Source organism: Plasmodium falciparum, assembly GCF_000002765.6.
Source record: "Plasmodium falciparum 3D7 genome assembly, chromosome: 13".
Lineage (NCBI taxonomy): Eukaryota > Apicomplexa > Aconoidasida > Haemosporida > Plasmodiidae > Plasmodium > Plasmodium falciparum.
Genome location: NC_004331.3, coordinates 2,225,001 through 2,240,211, shown reverse-complemented (window position 1 = coordinate 2,240,211; position 15,211 = coordinate 2,225,001). Strand labels below are relative to the sequence as shown.

At 18.0% G+C, this 15,211-nt stretch overlaps 5 protein-coding genes across 5 annotated transcripts in view; 2 read left to right on the top strand and 3 right to left on the bottom strand.

Moving 5' to 3' along the window:
• Positions 1–207: 207 nt before the first annotated feature.
• On the bottom strand, positions 208–951 carry PF3D7_1356500 (conserved Plasmodium protein, unknown function; the record flags this gene model as incomplete). The annotated part of the gene is made up of 2 exons (XM_001350240.1): positions 208–557; positions 714–951. The coding sequence occupies 2 exons, from the start codon at positions 949–951 to the stop codon at positions 208–210; spliced, it is 588 nt and encodes a 195-aa protein (XP_001350276.1).
• A 1,151-nt stretch (positions 952–2,102) lies between these two features.
• On the bottom strand, positions 2,103–5,123 carry PF3D7_1356400 (phosphatase 2A regulatory subunit-related protein, putative; the record flags this gene model as incomplete). Its single annotated transcript, XM_001350239.1, has 1 exon — positions 2,103–5,123. One exon carries the CDS (start codon positions 5,121–5,123, stop codon positions 2,103–2,105), a length of 3,021 nt encoding a protein of 1,006 aa, XP_001350275.1.
• Positions 5,124–6,963: 1,840 nt separating this feature from the next.
• PF3D7_1356300 (ubiquitin-conjugating enzyme E2, putative) lies at positions 6,964–8,329 on the bottom strand (the record flags this gene model as incomplete). Its single annotated transcript, XM_001350238.1, has 7 exons — positions 6,964–7,029; positions 7,151–7,195; positions 7,320–7,374; positions 7,493–7,562; positions 7,660–7,810; positions 7,958–8,131; positions 8,282–8,329. 7 exons carry the CDS (start codon positions 8,327–8,329, stop codon positions 6,964–6,966), a joined length of 609 nt encoding a protein of 202 aa, XP_001350274.1.
• A 2,591-nt stretch (positions 8,330–10,920) lies between these two features.
• On the top strand, positions 10,921–11,692 carry PF3D7_1356200 (mitochondrial import inner membrane translocase subunit TIM23, putative; the record flags this gene model as incomplete). The annotated part of the gene is made up of 2 exons (XM_001350237.1): positions 10,921–11,086; positions 11,355–11,692. The coding sequence occupies 2 exons, from the start codon at positions 10,921–10,923 to the stop codon at positions 11,690–11,692; spliced, it is 504 nt and encodes a 167-aa protein (XP_001350273.1).
• Positions 11,693–13,171: 1,479 nt separating this feature from the next.
• The window catches only part of PF3D7_1356100 (conserved Plasmodium protein, unknown function), a gene marked incomplete at both ends in the record, with an annotated part of 2,895 nt that continues 855 nt past the window's right edge, over positions 13,172–15,211 (top strand). The window contains one exon of the mRNA XM_001350236.1: positions 13,172–15,211. This exon is cut by the window's right edge and continues 855 nt beyond it. Within this exon, the coding sequence (XP_001350272.1) occupies positions 13,172–15,211 (2,040 nt within the window).

Here is a 15,211-nt window from a genome sequence, read left to right as displayed (position 1 = left end):
TGCTCATATATATATATACATGTGAAGAAAAAAGATTGAAATAAATTAATTCTTAAAAATTATATTTACATATAAATAATTAAATTAATAAATAATATCATTAATATAAAAATTAAGAAAAAAAAAAAAATATAATATATAAATATATCTATATAAATTGATATATTATTCTATGGTTATCTCATTTTTTTATGTTTTCATAAAAAATTATATAATTATTTGATACGATTGAACTTGAGCCTTAAAAGAAATAATAGAAATTAAGGTGAGAAATGATTCAATATATGTCTCCACAAGTGAAAAACAATTAATTACACTGTAATGTAATAATAAACCTTTTCCCATATAAGATGCACAAGTTTCTTTTATGTGTCTTTCTTTCGATTCTACAATGTGTCCATATACATTGATACAAAAATATATAGAGTAAAGGTTAAGAAATATCTTTACAATACATAACAATATGGTTAAGCAAGTGGATACAATTATTTCATCTTCGCTAACTACTTCTTCGTCTTTTATCAGCAAAAAGAAAAAATCAATAAGGAAACTGAAAACTACAAAAAAAAATTAAATAAAAGAATAAATAAAAGTAAGGAAAATGAAAATCATTAATATATAGTATATGCAGGAATATTATATGTAGTACATATATATATATATATATATATATATATATATATATATATTATATATTCCTTTTTAAAAAGTACTTATATTAATTGTGGTGAAAAATACAGTGGAAAAAATTTCAGCACACTCGTTTCGTACAATTATGGAGAAAAAAAAGGAAAATACCAATATATATAATATGAAGATATCAATATAAAAAAAAATTGCCCATATATGTCTAAGGGGAGTTTTATATAAAGGTGATGGGCCACTAAATTTTCTACGAAATATAGATCCATATATTTTTGAATACAAACCTGGAATTTTAAATATAGACATAATTATATTATTATATGAAATAATTTAATTAGCATATAAATTTTTGTTTTAGGAAAATAATGTTTTATACATATTATTTCATGATATAAAACTCTCTTTAATTACCAATTTTTTTAAAATCATATTAATAAGTTTAAATATTTTATGTGTATAATTAATCAGTATTTTAATACAACATAATTTTTTTTTAAACGTTTATATTATAAAAACATGATTAAAAACAAAAAGTGTATATTTTATATATAAATATAAAGTCATTGTAATTTAAAGATGAACTACTGAAAAAATATAACATACATATATATATATATATATATATATATATATATATATATATATATATAGATTTAACAGATGTATAGAAATATTATGTCCATTTATTAATAAACATATATACAAATATTTTGATAATGTTAAGCATAAATGTGCATAATATGTTAAATTATCATTACATATATTTATTTTTATATAATCAATATATTTAAATTACCTTATAATGTCTATAATCAAAATGATACAATATATAAATATATATATATACATATATTTGAAATAAAAAATAAAAAATTTTCATAACACTATAAAATTATTATAATTATATATATTTAAAAACATTATTCGAATATAGTGGTTTATCGGTAATATATTTTTGCAAACACCTTTTACAAATTAATAAAAGCTTATATTTTAACTTTATTATTAATTCATAAAAAAAAAAAAAAATAATAAAATAATAATAAAAAATACAAACAATTATATATATATATATATATATATATATATATATATATATATACATACATATATATGTCCACAAAAATTTCATAAATCATACAAATAATTTATGAAATAGTATAAAATATGTTAAATTTCCCAATTCTTATAAATAATACGTTAATTATAGTAACTATAAGAATTGTATATTTTTTTATTATATGTTCCTATATATATATATATATATATATTTTTTATATTTAGAGATAAATATTATTCTTTAATAAAATTTAGACTTATAGTATTATTTACTTTATATAAAATATACAATGCAATAAATTCATTTAAAAAAATAAGAAAAAGTATTAAATGCTAAATCTTTATATAATTTATTTTATAGATAATATTAAAGATCTACTTTGTAGTATTTAGGACAATTAATCCGAATCTATTATATACAAATTTTTTGCATCATAATTGTCATAATTATTATATTTATCATAATTATCATAAATATCATATTTATCATATCCATCATACTTATCATAATTATCATACTTATCATAATTATCGTAATTATCAAAGTTTTCATCGTAATAACTTTCATTTTCAATATAACACAATTCATCATATTTTGTCTTACAAAAAATTTCCCATGGAGTCCAACATGGAAATTCAGTTTCAATTTGAAGCTCCTTGTGTACATCTCTACTTTCCCATGCTAATAATTTTGATAAGCTAACTAGACATCCAAAAAATTTGGAAGCATATTTTTTATTCTTTTTAAAATCTGATAGGGTAAAATTGCCTTCAATAGATGGTTGGATAGCGTCATTCATTTGACACATCCAATCTTCAAATTTAGGTTCTTCTAAATAATGTGATTTTAAACGTTCTGTTTGTATATGGAAAAAAACTTGAATTTCATGATCTCTTATTACGCAATCTGCATCCAAGTCAATTAATTTGAACCAGAATTCTATTGAACGATTAGTTGTCATATCTTCATAATTCATTATAAAATATATCCAATCATTCAAACACATATATTTTTGATTAGGACCTCCTAATTTCATAGATATTCTTGACCATATCCTATTTACGATAAAATCATTTAATGAATGATTATCAAATCGATACAAATCATTATCATCTATTAACATATCTTTGCAACTACTAGTTTGACAAAACGTACAATAGTATACATAAAAATGAGAATAACTGAAATAATTTTTTATATGTTGTACTTTTACAGAATCATCTAAAAAACACCAAATATGAGCTAAATCATGTTTTCTTAAATCATTCAAATATATTCTATTCGTATCATTAATATCAATATAATAATATATACGAACAATAACAGATTCAATATATCTTTCTAGAAATTCAGTATGTTCTAATAAAAATTGTAATGATTTATTCCTTTTCAATATTTCTCTTATATATATATCAAAATCTTTAAATTCTATATAATTCTTATTTTCTTCTTTAATTGCATTAAAAAAATTAATTATAGAGCACTTTCTATATGATACATCAATATGATCTCCTTTTTGGCTATTTTCTACAACATTAGATATTTCACTTTCTTTCAAGATATCCCTATCATCATTATTATGAGTATTTTCATTTGTCATACACTTAGATCCATATGAATGATTATAATAATCTTTATTCTTTTTGCTAAACATAAATATATATCTTTCATCATTATAATAACTTGGATCCTTTTCTCCATCAATGAAACGTTTCGAAAAAAATTTTTTAAAATTTTCATATGTCATAAAATCATCACTTCCTTTTTCTACCCTAGAAAATAAGGTGTGACTCATATATCTCCCTATTTTCAAAAAATTTACTACTATTTCATTTTCAAAAGTATTTAAATCCATTTTGTTATTACATTGATTAAATATTTTTTGGAGTTTAATATCTGTATCTTCGTCTATTAACTCTCCAATGCTTATGGTCATTTTCGGTATAGAAATATTATCCTTTTTCATATTTTCTATTTTATATTCATCTATAGGTAATTTGTTTACACCATCAACATTAATAGAATTATAATTATTTTTTACATTTTCTTCTATATTTTTATTATATTTATTGAAATTGTTTTTATGTTCATCTAGTTCTTCAATCATCTTCTCCTTATCATCATTATATAAATTATAATCCTGATTTTCATTATATGAACTCTTTTTTGTATAACTATCAGCATTATCTATATTAGAAGAACCTTCCTTTTTTGTAACATTTTCTTTAATATCTTCAACTTTTACAGAATTTGATTGGACATAATATTCACATGTTTTGTTATTTTCGGACAGACCATTTGTTTTATCAAAGAAATTTATATTACTATGTATCACCTCTTGATTAATATCCTTGTCTATATTATTTATAACACTATTTTTGTTTGTATATATGATATCATCATCATAATTATTATTATTATTACCATTCATATTTAATGATATATTAACTGTATTATATAAAGTATTTGTACGATTATCTATGATATCAACATTTTTATTAGATACGTCATTCAACAAATTATCATATTGTAAATCATACACAGATAATGGATTAATAGTAGATACATCATCTTCAATTTTATTATCGTTTAAATGATTAATAATAGATGAGCTTCTTTCTTCCAATTGCTTTTTTTTATTTTTTATATAATTAATTTTGTTTGTTATACTATCAAGTATTTTTTGTTTATCCATTGAATGTTTTAAAAAAGGTGGTTGAACCTTATTATTACTGAATATGTTATCACATAAATTTATATTATTTTTAAGATTATCATTATTACTCTTTTCCACATTATTAGCATTACAATATGATTCATCAATTTTTAAATTTACATTAACATTTGTTTCTTTCATTTCTTTATATTCATCTCCCAATATCTTTTTCAAAAAAATTTGGCTATCCATTTCATCGACATGTTCCTCTTTTGTATTAAAATTTACATTTTCTGGTTCATTTATAGGATAATTTGAATATTGATTTTTGCTTTTTTTTTTATTATAATATATATTTTCAGTTTTGTCATTTTCATTATATATATCAAACATCTTTTCGTATTCTTTATCTGATTTTAAATGGCTGTTTTCAAATTTTGTTTTTGTATGTAGAGAAGGTGGGATATCTGAATTAAAGGAATGTCCAGAATTCAATCTAGCCATATGTAATTGAGTGTCTAACCATATGTCCATTTCATTAGGATCTTCTTTTAATTTCATTTTGACATTTTGCATAAATAACCATATATCTTCATCCATTAAAAATTGACGCATTAATTCACCTTGCAAAAACATACAAGCATTATATTTTAAATCTCTAAAATCAGATTTTTCTGAGAAAGACCCAGAAGAAGATCTCATATTAACATTCATATTTTCATTATGAATTGAAGTGTTTATACTGTATCTTTTTCTATTCATTTTTTTCTTTTAAAAAATATATTCACTTACATATTAATATATACTATACCAACATATATATATATATATATATATTATAATGATTAAATTAATATATAATTTCTTTTTTTTTTTTTTTTTACAATGGGACAAAATTAAGTACACCTTTGTATAGTGAAAAAAAAAAAAAAAAAAAAAAAATATAAAATAATAAATGCAAAAATATAATAAAGAATGCTTTATAATATATTTAAAATACAAAACTTTATAATATATATATATATATATATATATATATATATATATATGTTTTTTCTATAATATATTTATACACTAATTTGTGGCTTCTTATTCAAATCTGTAATATTCTTATGGTTCATAAAGGTAAATTTCTTCTATAAAATATATACGAAGAAATTGTATAAATTTTAATATTTATAATATATCATTTTATTTCGTCCTTTTAATTCTGATCCTACTTAAAATTATATATATATATATATATATATATATATATATGTATATATTTATAAATAAGAAAAAAAAATTAGATAATAATTTAAAAAGAGAACTTTTCCTTTGGGAAAAATTTTTAAATACATAAAAAAAGATAAATTAAAACAAAAGAATATAATTATGTCATACAAAAAATGGTCTAATATTTATACATAGGTTCACTTATATTTTTTGTTTTTATTAAGCTTAATGTGAAATATTAATTTTTTTTTTTTTTAATATTAATAAGAATGAAAAAATTAATTATATAAAAATAAAATAATATAACATTAATAATGAATGAATATAAAAAAAAAAAAAACAATACATGCATAATATTAATAAAATAATATATTTATAAATTATATTGAAAAAAAAAAAAAAAAAAAAAAAAATTAGAAAATACAAACTATATTAATAATTCAAATGTGTGTATACAAAATTAAAATTTTCTATAATTAACCTGTCCATATTAGTACTAAGATATTAAAAAAATAGGATAAGTTTATATTTATTACCCTATCAATATATATTGAAGTAATATTTTCTTTTATGGACGTTATAAGTTATTGAGGTTTCTTAAATAATTAATTAAATATATACACAATATACTATATATATATATATATATATATATATATATATATATACATATTTCATTTTGAACTATATTTTTTATGTATTTATAATTGTCACTTTGAATATATAATGTGTGTAGAAAAAATAAAGAAAACAATAAAAACCAGAATAAAACAATTGTACCTTTTTTTTATTTTTTTTACAATCATAAAAGTAATGTTATAAAAAGATATAAAATAGAACACTATAAAATAAGTTTAGATTATATAGAAGATTCATACTAATCGAACTCCCAATAATTTACCAGTATAAATAAGTAATAAAATAAGTGTATTCAATAATAAAATATATATATTTTTTTTTATTATTATATTTTATCACATTTCCAGGATATTTCCTTCAAAATGAATTGTATTATATTAAAATATATACAAAAAGTCATATTAATATAACAAATAAAACTTATTAAAATGTAAATATTATATATATTTATGTAGATCAAAAAAGTTAACAAAAAATTATAGCCTCAAAATGGAATAGCTATCAAATGAAGTTTTTGAATTAAAAAAAATTGATGAAGAATAAGGTAGAAGAGGAAAAAAAAAAGCAAAAAAAAAAAAAATAAAATAAAATAATAAAAAAATAATCCGAATAGAAAAGAAAAAAAGAAAAATTCACAATGTCTTTAATTTAAAAGTTTTACGTAAATTATTATATATGTATACATAACTTATAACAAAATAATATATAGAATGGGAGTCTAATATATATTTTGATTATATAAAAATTACGAATTTTCTAGGAGCGTATTTAAGGCCAAAGTTTCATTCCAGTTAGCTTTTATTAATGCTTTCTGAAAAAAGATAAAATGGAACAAAAAAAAAAAAATAATAAATTACATATATATATATATAATTATTTGTACAAAATATCTGACAAATTTCATTTACACATATATATATATTTTTTATTACCTTAGCTTGATCTTCTGAGAAACCCATTTCAGTAATTTTCTTAATCTGTAAAAAATTGAAATATATATATATATATATATATATATATATATATATATATATATATATTAATGACACTTATATAATGTACACATAATATTTTATTAAATTAATATTTCATAAGAATTACTATATCTTCTCTTGGCTCTAATTTAGGCACTGTTGCAAAAGTTTTCGTCCATACACTAAAATAAAAAAAAAAAAAAAAATAAAAGAAATAACAACATAATTATTATTTAGTTATAAACAAATTTTAATATATTGATTTATTAAAAATTGCTTTTTTTCAAAATAAATTTTAACCTTGCTGTTTTTAAATAAAGGGAATAATTTTCCTTGTACATTTTTGCTACTTCAGCATCCTGAGGATCATCTGAATAAATTTTAATTTCATAATATATATATGGATATTATTATAAAAAGATTATTGGGTTGAGGTATAACTATATTTTATAAATCTATTTATATACCTGGCTGTGGGTCAGACAAAAGTGCTTGGATCGATAAAAGTGCAGTTCTAATGGTTAATGCTGGACTCCATTCATTTTTTAAAACGTCCAAACATATAGCGCCTGTTTGACTGGAAATATTTGGATGCCATATTTTGGTGTTAAATTTTATCTGAACGGTTATAAAAAAAAAAAAAAAAAAAAAAAAAAAACATATATATATATATATATATATATACGCATGTTCTTATATAAGATATATGTAATACTATAAATATATAAACATATATATATATATATATATATAATATTCACTAACTTTTGGTGGATTGTAGGGATAGTCATTTGGTATAGTTATATCTAAAATAAAATGACCACCCTCATAAGGTGTTCCAGATGGTCCTTTTATAAATCCAACCCATTCAAAAATATTGGTATCTTTCATATGTGCATCAATTTCATCGACATTTTCTTTTTCAATATCTTTTAATTCCTACTCATAAATATATAATATAATATAATATATATATATATATATATATATATTAATTGGTTCATATTATATATAGATACTACGCAATGTTACTATAATATATCAATATATAACATTTTATATAATATATATTTTTATATTATTATTTACTTTTTGTAATCTTAATAATTCTTTTGAACTTCGTGATGCCGATGCCATATTGTATTATATATATATATACATAAATATATATATATTTATATTTATATACAATTAAATATATATATATATATATATATATATATATTTTTTTTTTTTTCTAATATAATATTGTTATATTTTAGAAAGGATGAATGACAGAATAGTAATTTGTACCTAAATGGTAAAATATATATAAATAAACACACACAAATATAATAAAAAAAAATATTAGGAGAAATATTTTTATATTATTATTTTAACCTTTATCTATTACTTTTTTGTGTTCTATTTGAAGTAATTTGTATAAATATATTTCATTACATGTATATATCATTTCCTTATCTAATAATATTATATTAACACAGAAAAAAAAAAAAGAAAAGAAAAAGCAAAAAAATTACATGAGAAAAAATGAAAACTGTGAGAATGGAAAATATGCATATATATGCACAAATAAAATCAATATAAGGAAATTAAATGTTAAATAATATAATTAAATATACATGTATATATGTATATATATTTATAGTAGTATAAAATGTTATGAATTTCATGATATAGTATATATATATATATATAATATATATATATAATAATTTTTATGAAAATACACAATTTCCCATAATTTAATAAAACTAAGAAAATTTCTTGAGATGGTAAATATGTATGTATTTATATATATATTATATATATATACTATTAAAAAAAGAGATAAAAAAAAATAGTTTTAATTTTAAAGATTTATATGTTATACAAATATATATATATTATATAATATTATAATTATATATATATATAATATATATTTAAAAAAATCTGTTTGCTTTTCAAACCTTGGATATTTTATAAATATACTCTAATAATAACTTTAGATAAAATTACATAATAATAACCTAATATAATAATTCCAATTGTTACACATTTATTTTATATATATATATATATATTAATTATTAAAAATCCATATTATACATAATATAAGAAAATAATACAATATGATAAAATTTCACCTTAAAACCAAAAATTATTATTGTGTGCGCGCAAATGAAAATATATTTTAACTTTTAATATAACTTATATGTATTATTTTATGATATTATATATATTATTTTTTACATTGTAAATTAAGGATCAAAACCTATATATAATATATATAAAATTATATTTAAGCTAATTAAATAAAAAATCAGAACAATTGTGTAGCTTTTTTTTTTTTTTCTTTTTCTTTTTTTAATATTTCAGTTATTTATCACATTTTACGTAAAATCTTGGTCTTGTTTTTCCTTAATTTTGTTTTTAATTTTACTTTTACAATTTTTTTTATTTTGTTTTATTTTTTTTCCTTATTTTTCATTTTCATTCTTTTAATTAACTTGTATACTATTCATATAAATATTTGTAGACTTGAATACAAAGTTACTCTACACAGCTATTTTTATAATTATTTTTAGCAAAGAATTTTGTGTAATATATCTAATTAAAGCATTATATATTGTTTCATATTATACATATTATGTATGTATACATAATATTTTTATTAATCGGTTAATAAATTATTATTATTTATGAATGAGACATATTGCTACATAACAAATATAAAACATTGAAAATTAACAAATGATATATATATATATATATATATAATCATATAGGAAAATTAATTTAAACACATAATGAATACTCAAATAACAGATAGATAAAAAAAAAATATTTATTTTTTATATAATCCATATAAAAATTTATATATGTACTTAATTTTTAATTTTTCTTCTTAAACATAATTAAAGAATAATACATTTTATATTTATTTAATATGAAAGGAAATTGTGTACATTTATAACACAATATATATATATATGTAATATATAAATTCCCTATAATTATATTAAAAGTCTGATTTAAAAAACAAAGGAAATTTATGTAGATTTGTTTTTTTTTTTTTTTTTTTTTTTACTGAGATTGTAATATAATACTTATAGTTATTATTATTGATATTATACAAATATATATATTTTATAAAATTAATTTAAAATTATACATATATATATTTATATATATATATATGAAAAAAAAAATTCTAATATGCATTTGTATATATATTATGTATATATTCCTTTTTTAAACTAATATATTAATATATAGCGCCTTTTAAAAGAAAATTATACATTAATGAGAATATTTTATTTACATTGATATTTTAAAAATTCAACTATCATATAAAATATATATATATGTATATATATGACTCTTTAAAAATTGTAGAAACATTTAAAAATATATATATATTAATTAAATATTTGTTAAATTATAATTTTATTTTTATAAATACTATAAAAACAATAAAGAAATTAAAAAGTCGGACTATAATATTATATTATATTAATAAAACGATTATGTTCTCAAAAAAAAATTATAATTAAGAACGTACACTATATATAATAAATGATTATAAGGATATATCTATATATATATTTATATTTTAAAATTAAGAAAATATAATATATATATTATTGAATATAAATATATTAATTAATATATTATATTTGCGACAAAAAAAAAAAAAAAAAAATAATAAAATAAATGAATAATTCACATTTGAAGAAAAAATAATGGGTGATTATTTAAAAACAGGGTCAGTAAATTATGATTTAGAAATATTAAAGAAAAAACCTGAGAAAAAATTATCTATAGATAAACAAAATTTATATCTGCAAGGGTATGGAAGACAATGGGGTGAAAAACTAGTATATAGTGTTGGACTAGCATATGGATCAGGTAAGTAATTATTACCAATGAGAAAAAAATGAAATAATATAATGAAAAGAAAGGAAACAAAATGGAAAATAATATATCGATGATATCTTTTATATGTTATCACATATTATATATGTATATATATTTGTGTGTGTTGTATTATATATATATATAGTTACATTTTAATTTGGTATAAATATGTGAATGTGTTACATAATTAAGAATACTTGATCACTATCAAATATATGCAATAATATATATGTATATAATATATTATTTATTTGTTTAGGCTTATTGTTAGGAGGAGGATGTGGATTAATAAACGGAATCATGAAAGGAGGTAAAACGAAAAAGCTGTTTTTAAATTCAGTATTGAATTCAACATCAGTTATTGGTCCAAGTGTTGCTAATCAAATGGCATCATTAACCATGATATTTTATGCATTAAATAATATGGTAAAATTAATTACTAAAAATGATGAAATATATAATTCAAGTATAGCTGGGTTTTTAGCTGGATGTATTTATAAAAGTTCTTCTAATTATAAAATATTAGGAAGTTATTCAATTATGTCATCTGCAGTTTTTTCGTGTATAGACTATGGATTTAAAAAAGGTTACATTTGATTCATTATTTAAAATTTTTTTATATCATATATATATATATATATACATATGTATTTAAATTATATAATATTGTATAAGGTTTTATTATATATTTTATACATTTACATAATAATATTTTTAATTTTTTAATTTTTTTATTTATTTTTTTCATTTTTTTTTTTTTAATTTCATTTTAATTGAAAATATAAACTCTTAATTAACCTTACGAAATTTTCGTTTAAATAAAAAATATCACCTCGTTCTTTTATAAAATTAGACAACTAAATATATATATATATATATATATATATATATATATATATATATAATACAAAAAAAATATGTAATATTAAAAAAACAAATTAATAATCGTATTAATAAAATATGTATAATATTTATCGTGTATCGCATAAATACATGTTGTATTCTTATACAACATATAAATTAGAATATACACTCTATATTGTTTTTAATAACAAATAATTTATATATTTTTCTTTTTTTTTTTTTACTTCTTTTTTTATAAATTTTATTAAAAACGGAAAAAGAGGTAATATTCATACAAATATTATATATATATATAATATATATAATATATTTTTTTTTTTTTCCTTTTTTGTATTATATAAATGTGCAGTATAATAATAACTAAATAATAAAGAAAAAAAATTAAAATATAAAAATAAAAATAAAATTATACCATTTTTTTTTTAAATAAATTATTTATTTTATATTCATATACATTTGGTAGGACACGTATGTATTTATATGTATAATATTTTTTTTTTTTTTTTTTTTTTTTTTGGTAAATTATATATTTAAAAAAAAATTATAAACTTAATGAAAAATTACACATTTGCTAGTATTATATATAAAATGTATAAATATATATAATATATATTATATATACATTGCATATATAATCTTATTGTGTATATTTTTCTTTTTCTTTTTCTTTATTTTCATTTTTGTTTTTAGTATTTATAATATATTTCTTTTTTCAATGTAAAAATACACAACACTTAAAGTAAAAAAAAAAAAAAAAAAAAAATTACATTGTTAAAATTATACATAGTAAAATAAATAAGAAAATACTTATTTTAAAATATATTTAGAAAGGCAATATTTTCCAATTCTTTTTCAAAGGAAGAAAGGAAAAAAATTGTGTTTCCTTGAATTTTTCTTTTAATAAGAAATACAATATTTTTTTATAAACACACATATATATAAATATATATATATTATATATTTCCCCATTTTGTTCATTTATTTTTTTATTTATTTATTTATTTATTATTTTTTTTTTTTGTGTGTTTCCTTTTTTTTTGTTCTATAATATTTCTTGTTTATTGTTTAGATTTTCTTGTATTTTGTTCAATTATTATATTTTAATACAAATATATATATATATATATATATATATATATATATATTAATTTATTTATTATTATTATTATTTTTTTTTTTTTTTGTGTGCGTGTGTATTTTATATTGTATAATATGAAAAGTAAAGATAAAGAATCTTCCAAAAAAAAAACATGGACGGATGAAAAGAAAGAACCAAATACCAACAATACAAATAGAGGGAACAAGAATGGGAAAAATATAAATACTTCTTCTAAAAAAGATAATGATCAATTAAATAAAAATATAAAAGAAGAACGATCTAAAGGGCAAATAAAGAATGAAAGAAATAATAAAATCGAAGAGATTAAAAATGCATATAAAATGAAAGAAAATAATGATTATAAAGAGACCATAAATAATAAACTAAATAAAGAGAATGAACTTAGTATTCATAATAAGGAAATTAATGCAAATAAAGACATTAATTATCTAATGGGAGATTCGAGTATACATGAGAAAAAAAGGATTTTTTTTGAAGTGTATAAAAAATATTATTTTATTGAAATGACCGAATATCATAAAAGCAGAGAAAATTGTACAAATAATTTTTTGAATTTTCTTGAAAGATTAACTGAAAAAATAATAGATGAATTAAAACATGGAACATATAATATTACAAACTTGAATAAATTCTTCAAAGAATTTTTAAAAAATGACACAACTTATTTTAAGAACCTACAATTTGGAAATACAAGAATGAATAACCTAACTCAAAGTTTTTTAAATATAACAAACGATGAGTATTTTACAAACAATCACCTATTGGAAAGTTATCGAAAGAGGGAATCTAATTTAAGTGATAAGTCAGACAAACCTAACATAAATGAACAAAATAATGATGTAATGAATAATAATGATTTAAAGGAAAATAATAGCCACAGCAAGGAAAAAGATCACCACGATAATAATAAGAAAAATAAAAAAAATAAAAATAAAAATAACAAAAAGGAAACAGGAAATAATAATAATAATAATAATAATAATAAAAGTAATAGTAGTAGTAGTAGTAATAATAATAGTAACAATAGTAATAGTAGTAGTAGTAGTAGTGTGCAAGACACCAGTTTTAATAATAAATCTAAAAATGTTGAAAAGGTTTGTAACGAAAAAGATATTCATTTTTTAAGTAGAAATAATTCTAAAGGATGGACTAATAAAATTAACGAAATTGTTGATAATATTATAGACGTAAATTCTGATGAATGTAATTTAAGCCATGAAATGATTGATGAGTGGGTTAAATATGGACTTATGAATTATCTTAAAGTTATGAACAATATGAAAATAAATTGTGATTTAATAGACAATAAAATTTATCAAAAGAAAATTGTACAATTAAGAGATATTTATGCAAAAGAACAAGAAACTCTTATTGAAGGTTTAAAAAAAAAAAAAAATGATTTTTTAAAACAATTAGATATTTGTAAAATGAATTGGAAATCATTTGAAAATAGTTATTCTAATTCTGAACAAATTCGATCTGATGGTATAAAAGATTCTAAAAGAATTAAATGTTCTTGGTTATGTCAAAGAAAATATTTAAAAAATGTAAAAGATTTATTAAAAATACAATATGAATATTTAGATATTGTTTATCTAAGTGTTAAAAGTTTTTTCCAATTAGTAGAATGGAAAAAAAATTCGATACGAGATATTTTATGTTCGTATATTCATTTATATAAAAGTGTTTTAAATTTTTATTTAAATAATATGAATATTTTATATCAATCAATTTTAGAAGAAAAAATTATTGACAAAAATCAAATAGATAATTTAAATTCTGCTACTATTATGGATGATGATTTAATTAAACAAGATCGACCATTCCATTTTGATGAAAACTGTAATAATATACCAACATTGAATAATGCATTAAATCTTATTAGGAAATCCATATTGTTTTATAATAAAGATATTAATGTCAAATCAATACTTTGTATATTTACATCAAAAATTTCAGGATACTTAACTAGTGTAGGTTTCTTCAATAAATGTACGGAAGGACTTATTGTAATTACATGGGATAAATTTGTGCATTTTTTTACAGATGTAGAAGATGCCTCACCTCAATGGTCCTATTTCATTGGTGATATTGAAATTAAAATGGTAAAATGTAAAAAAAATATACAGAAA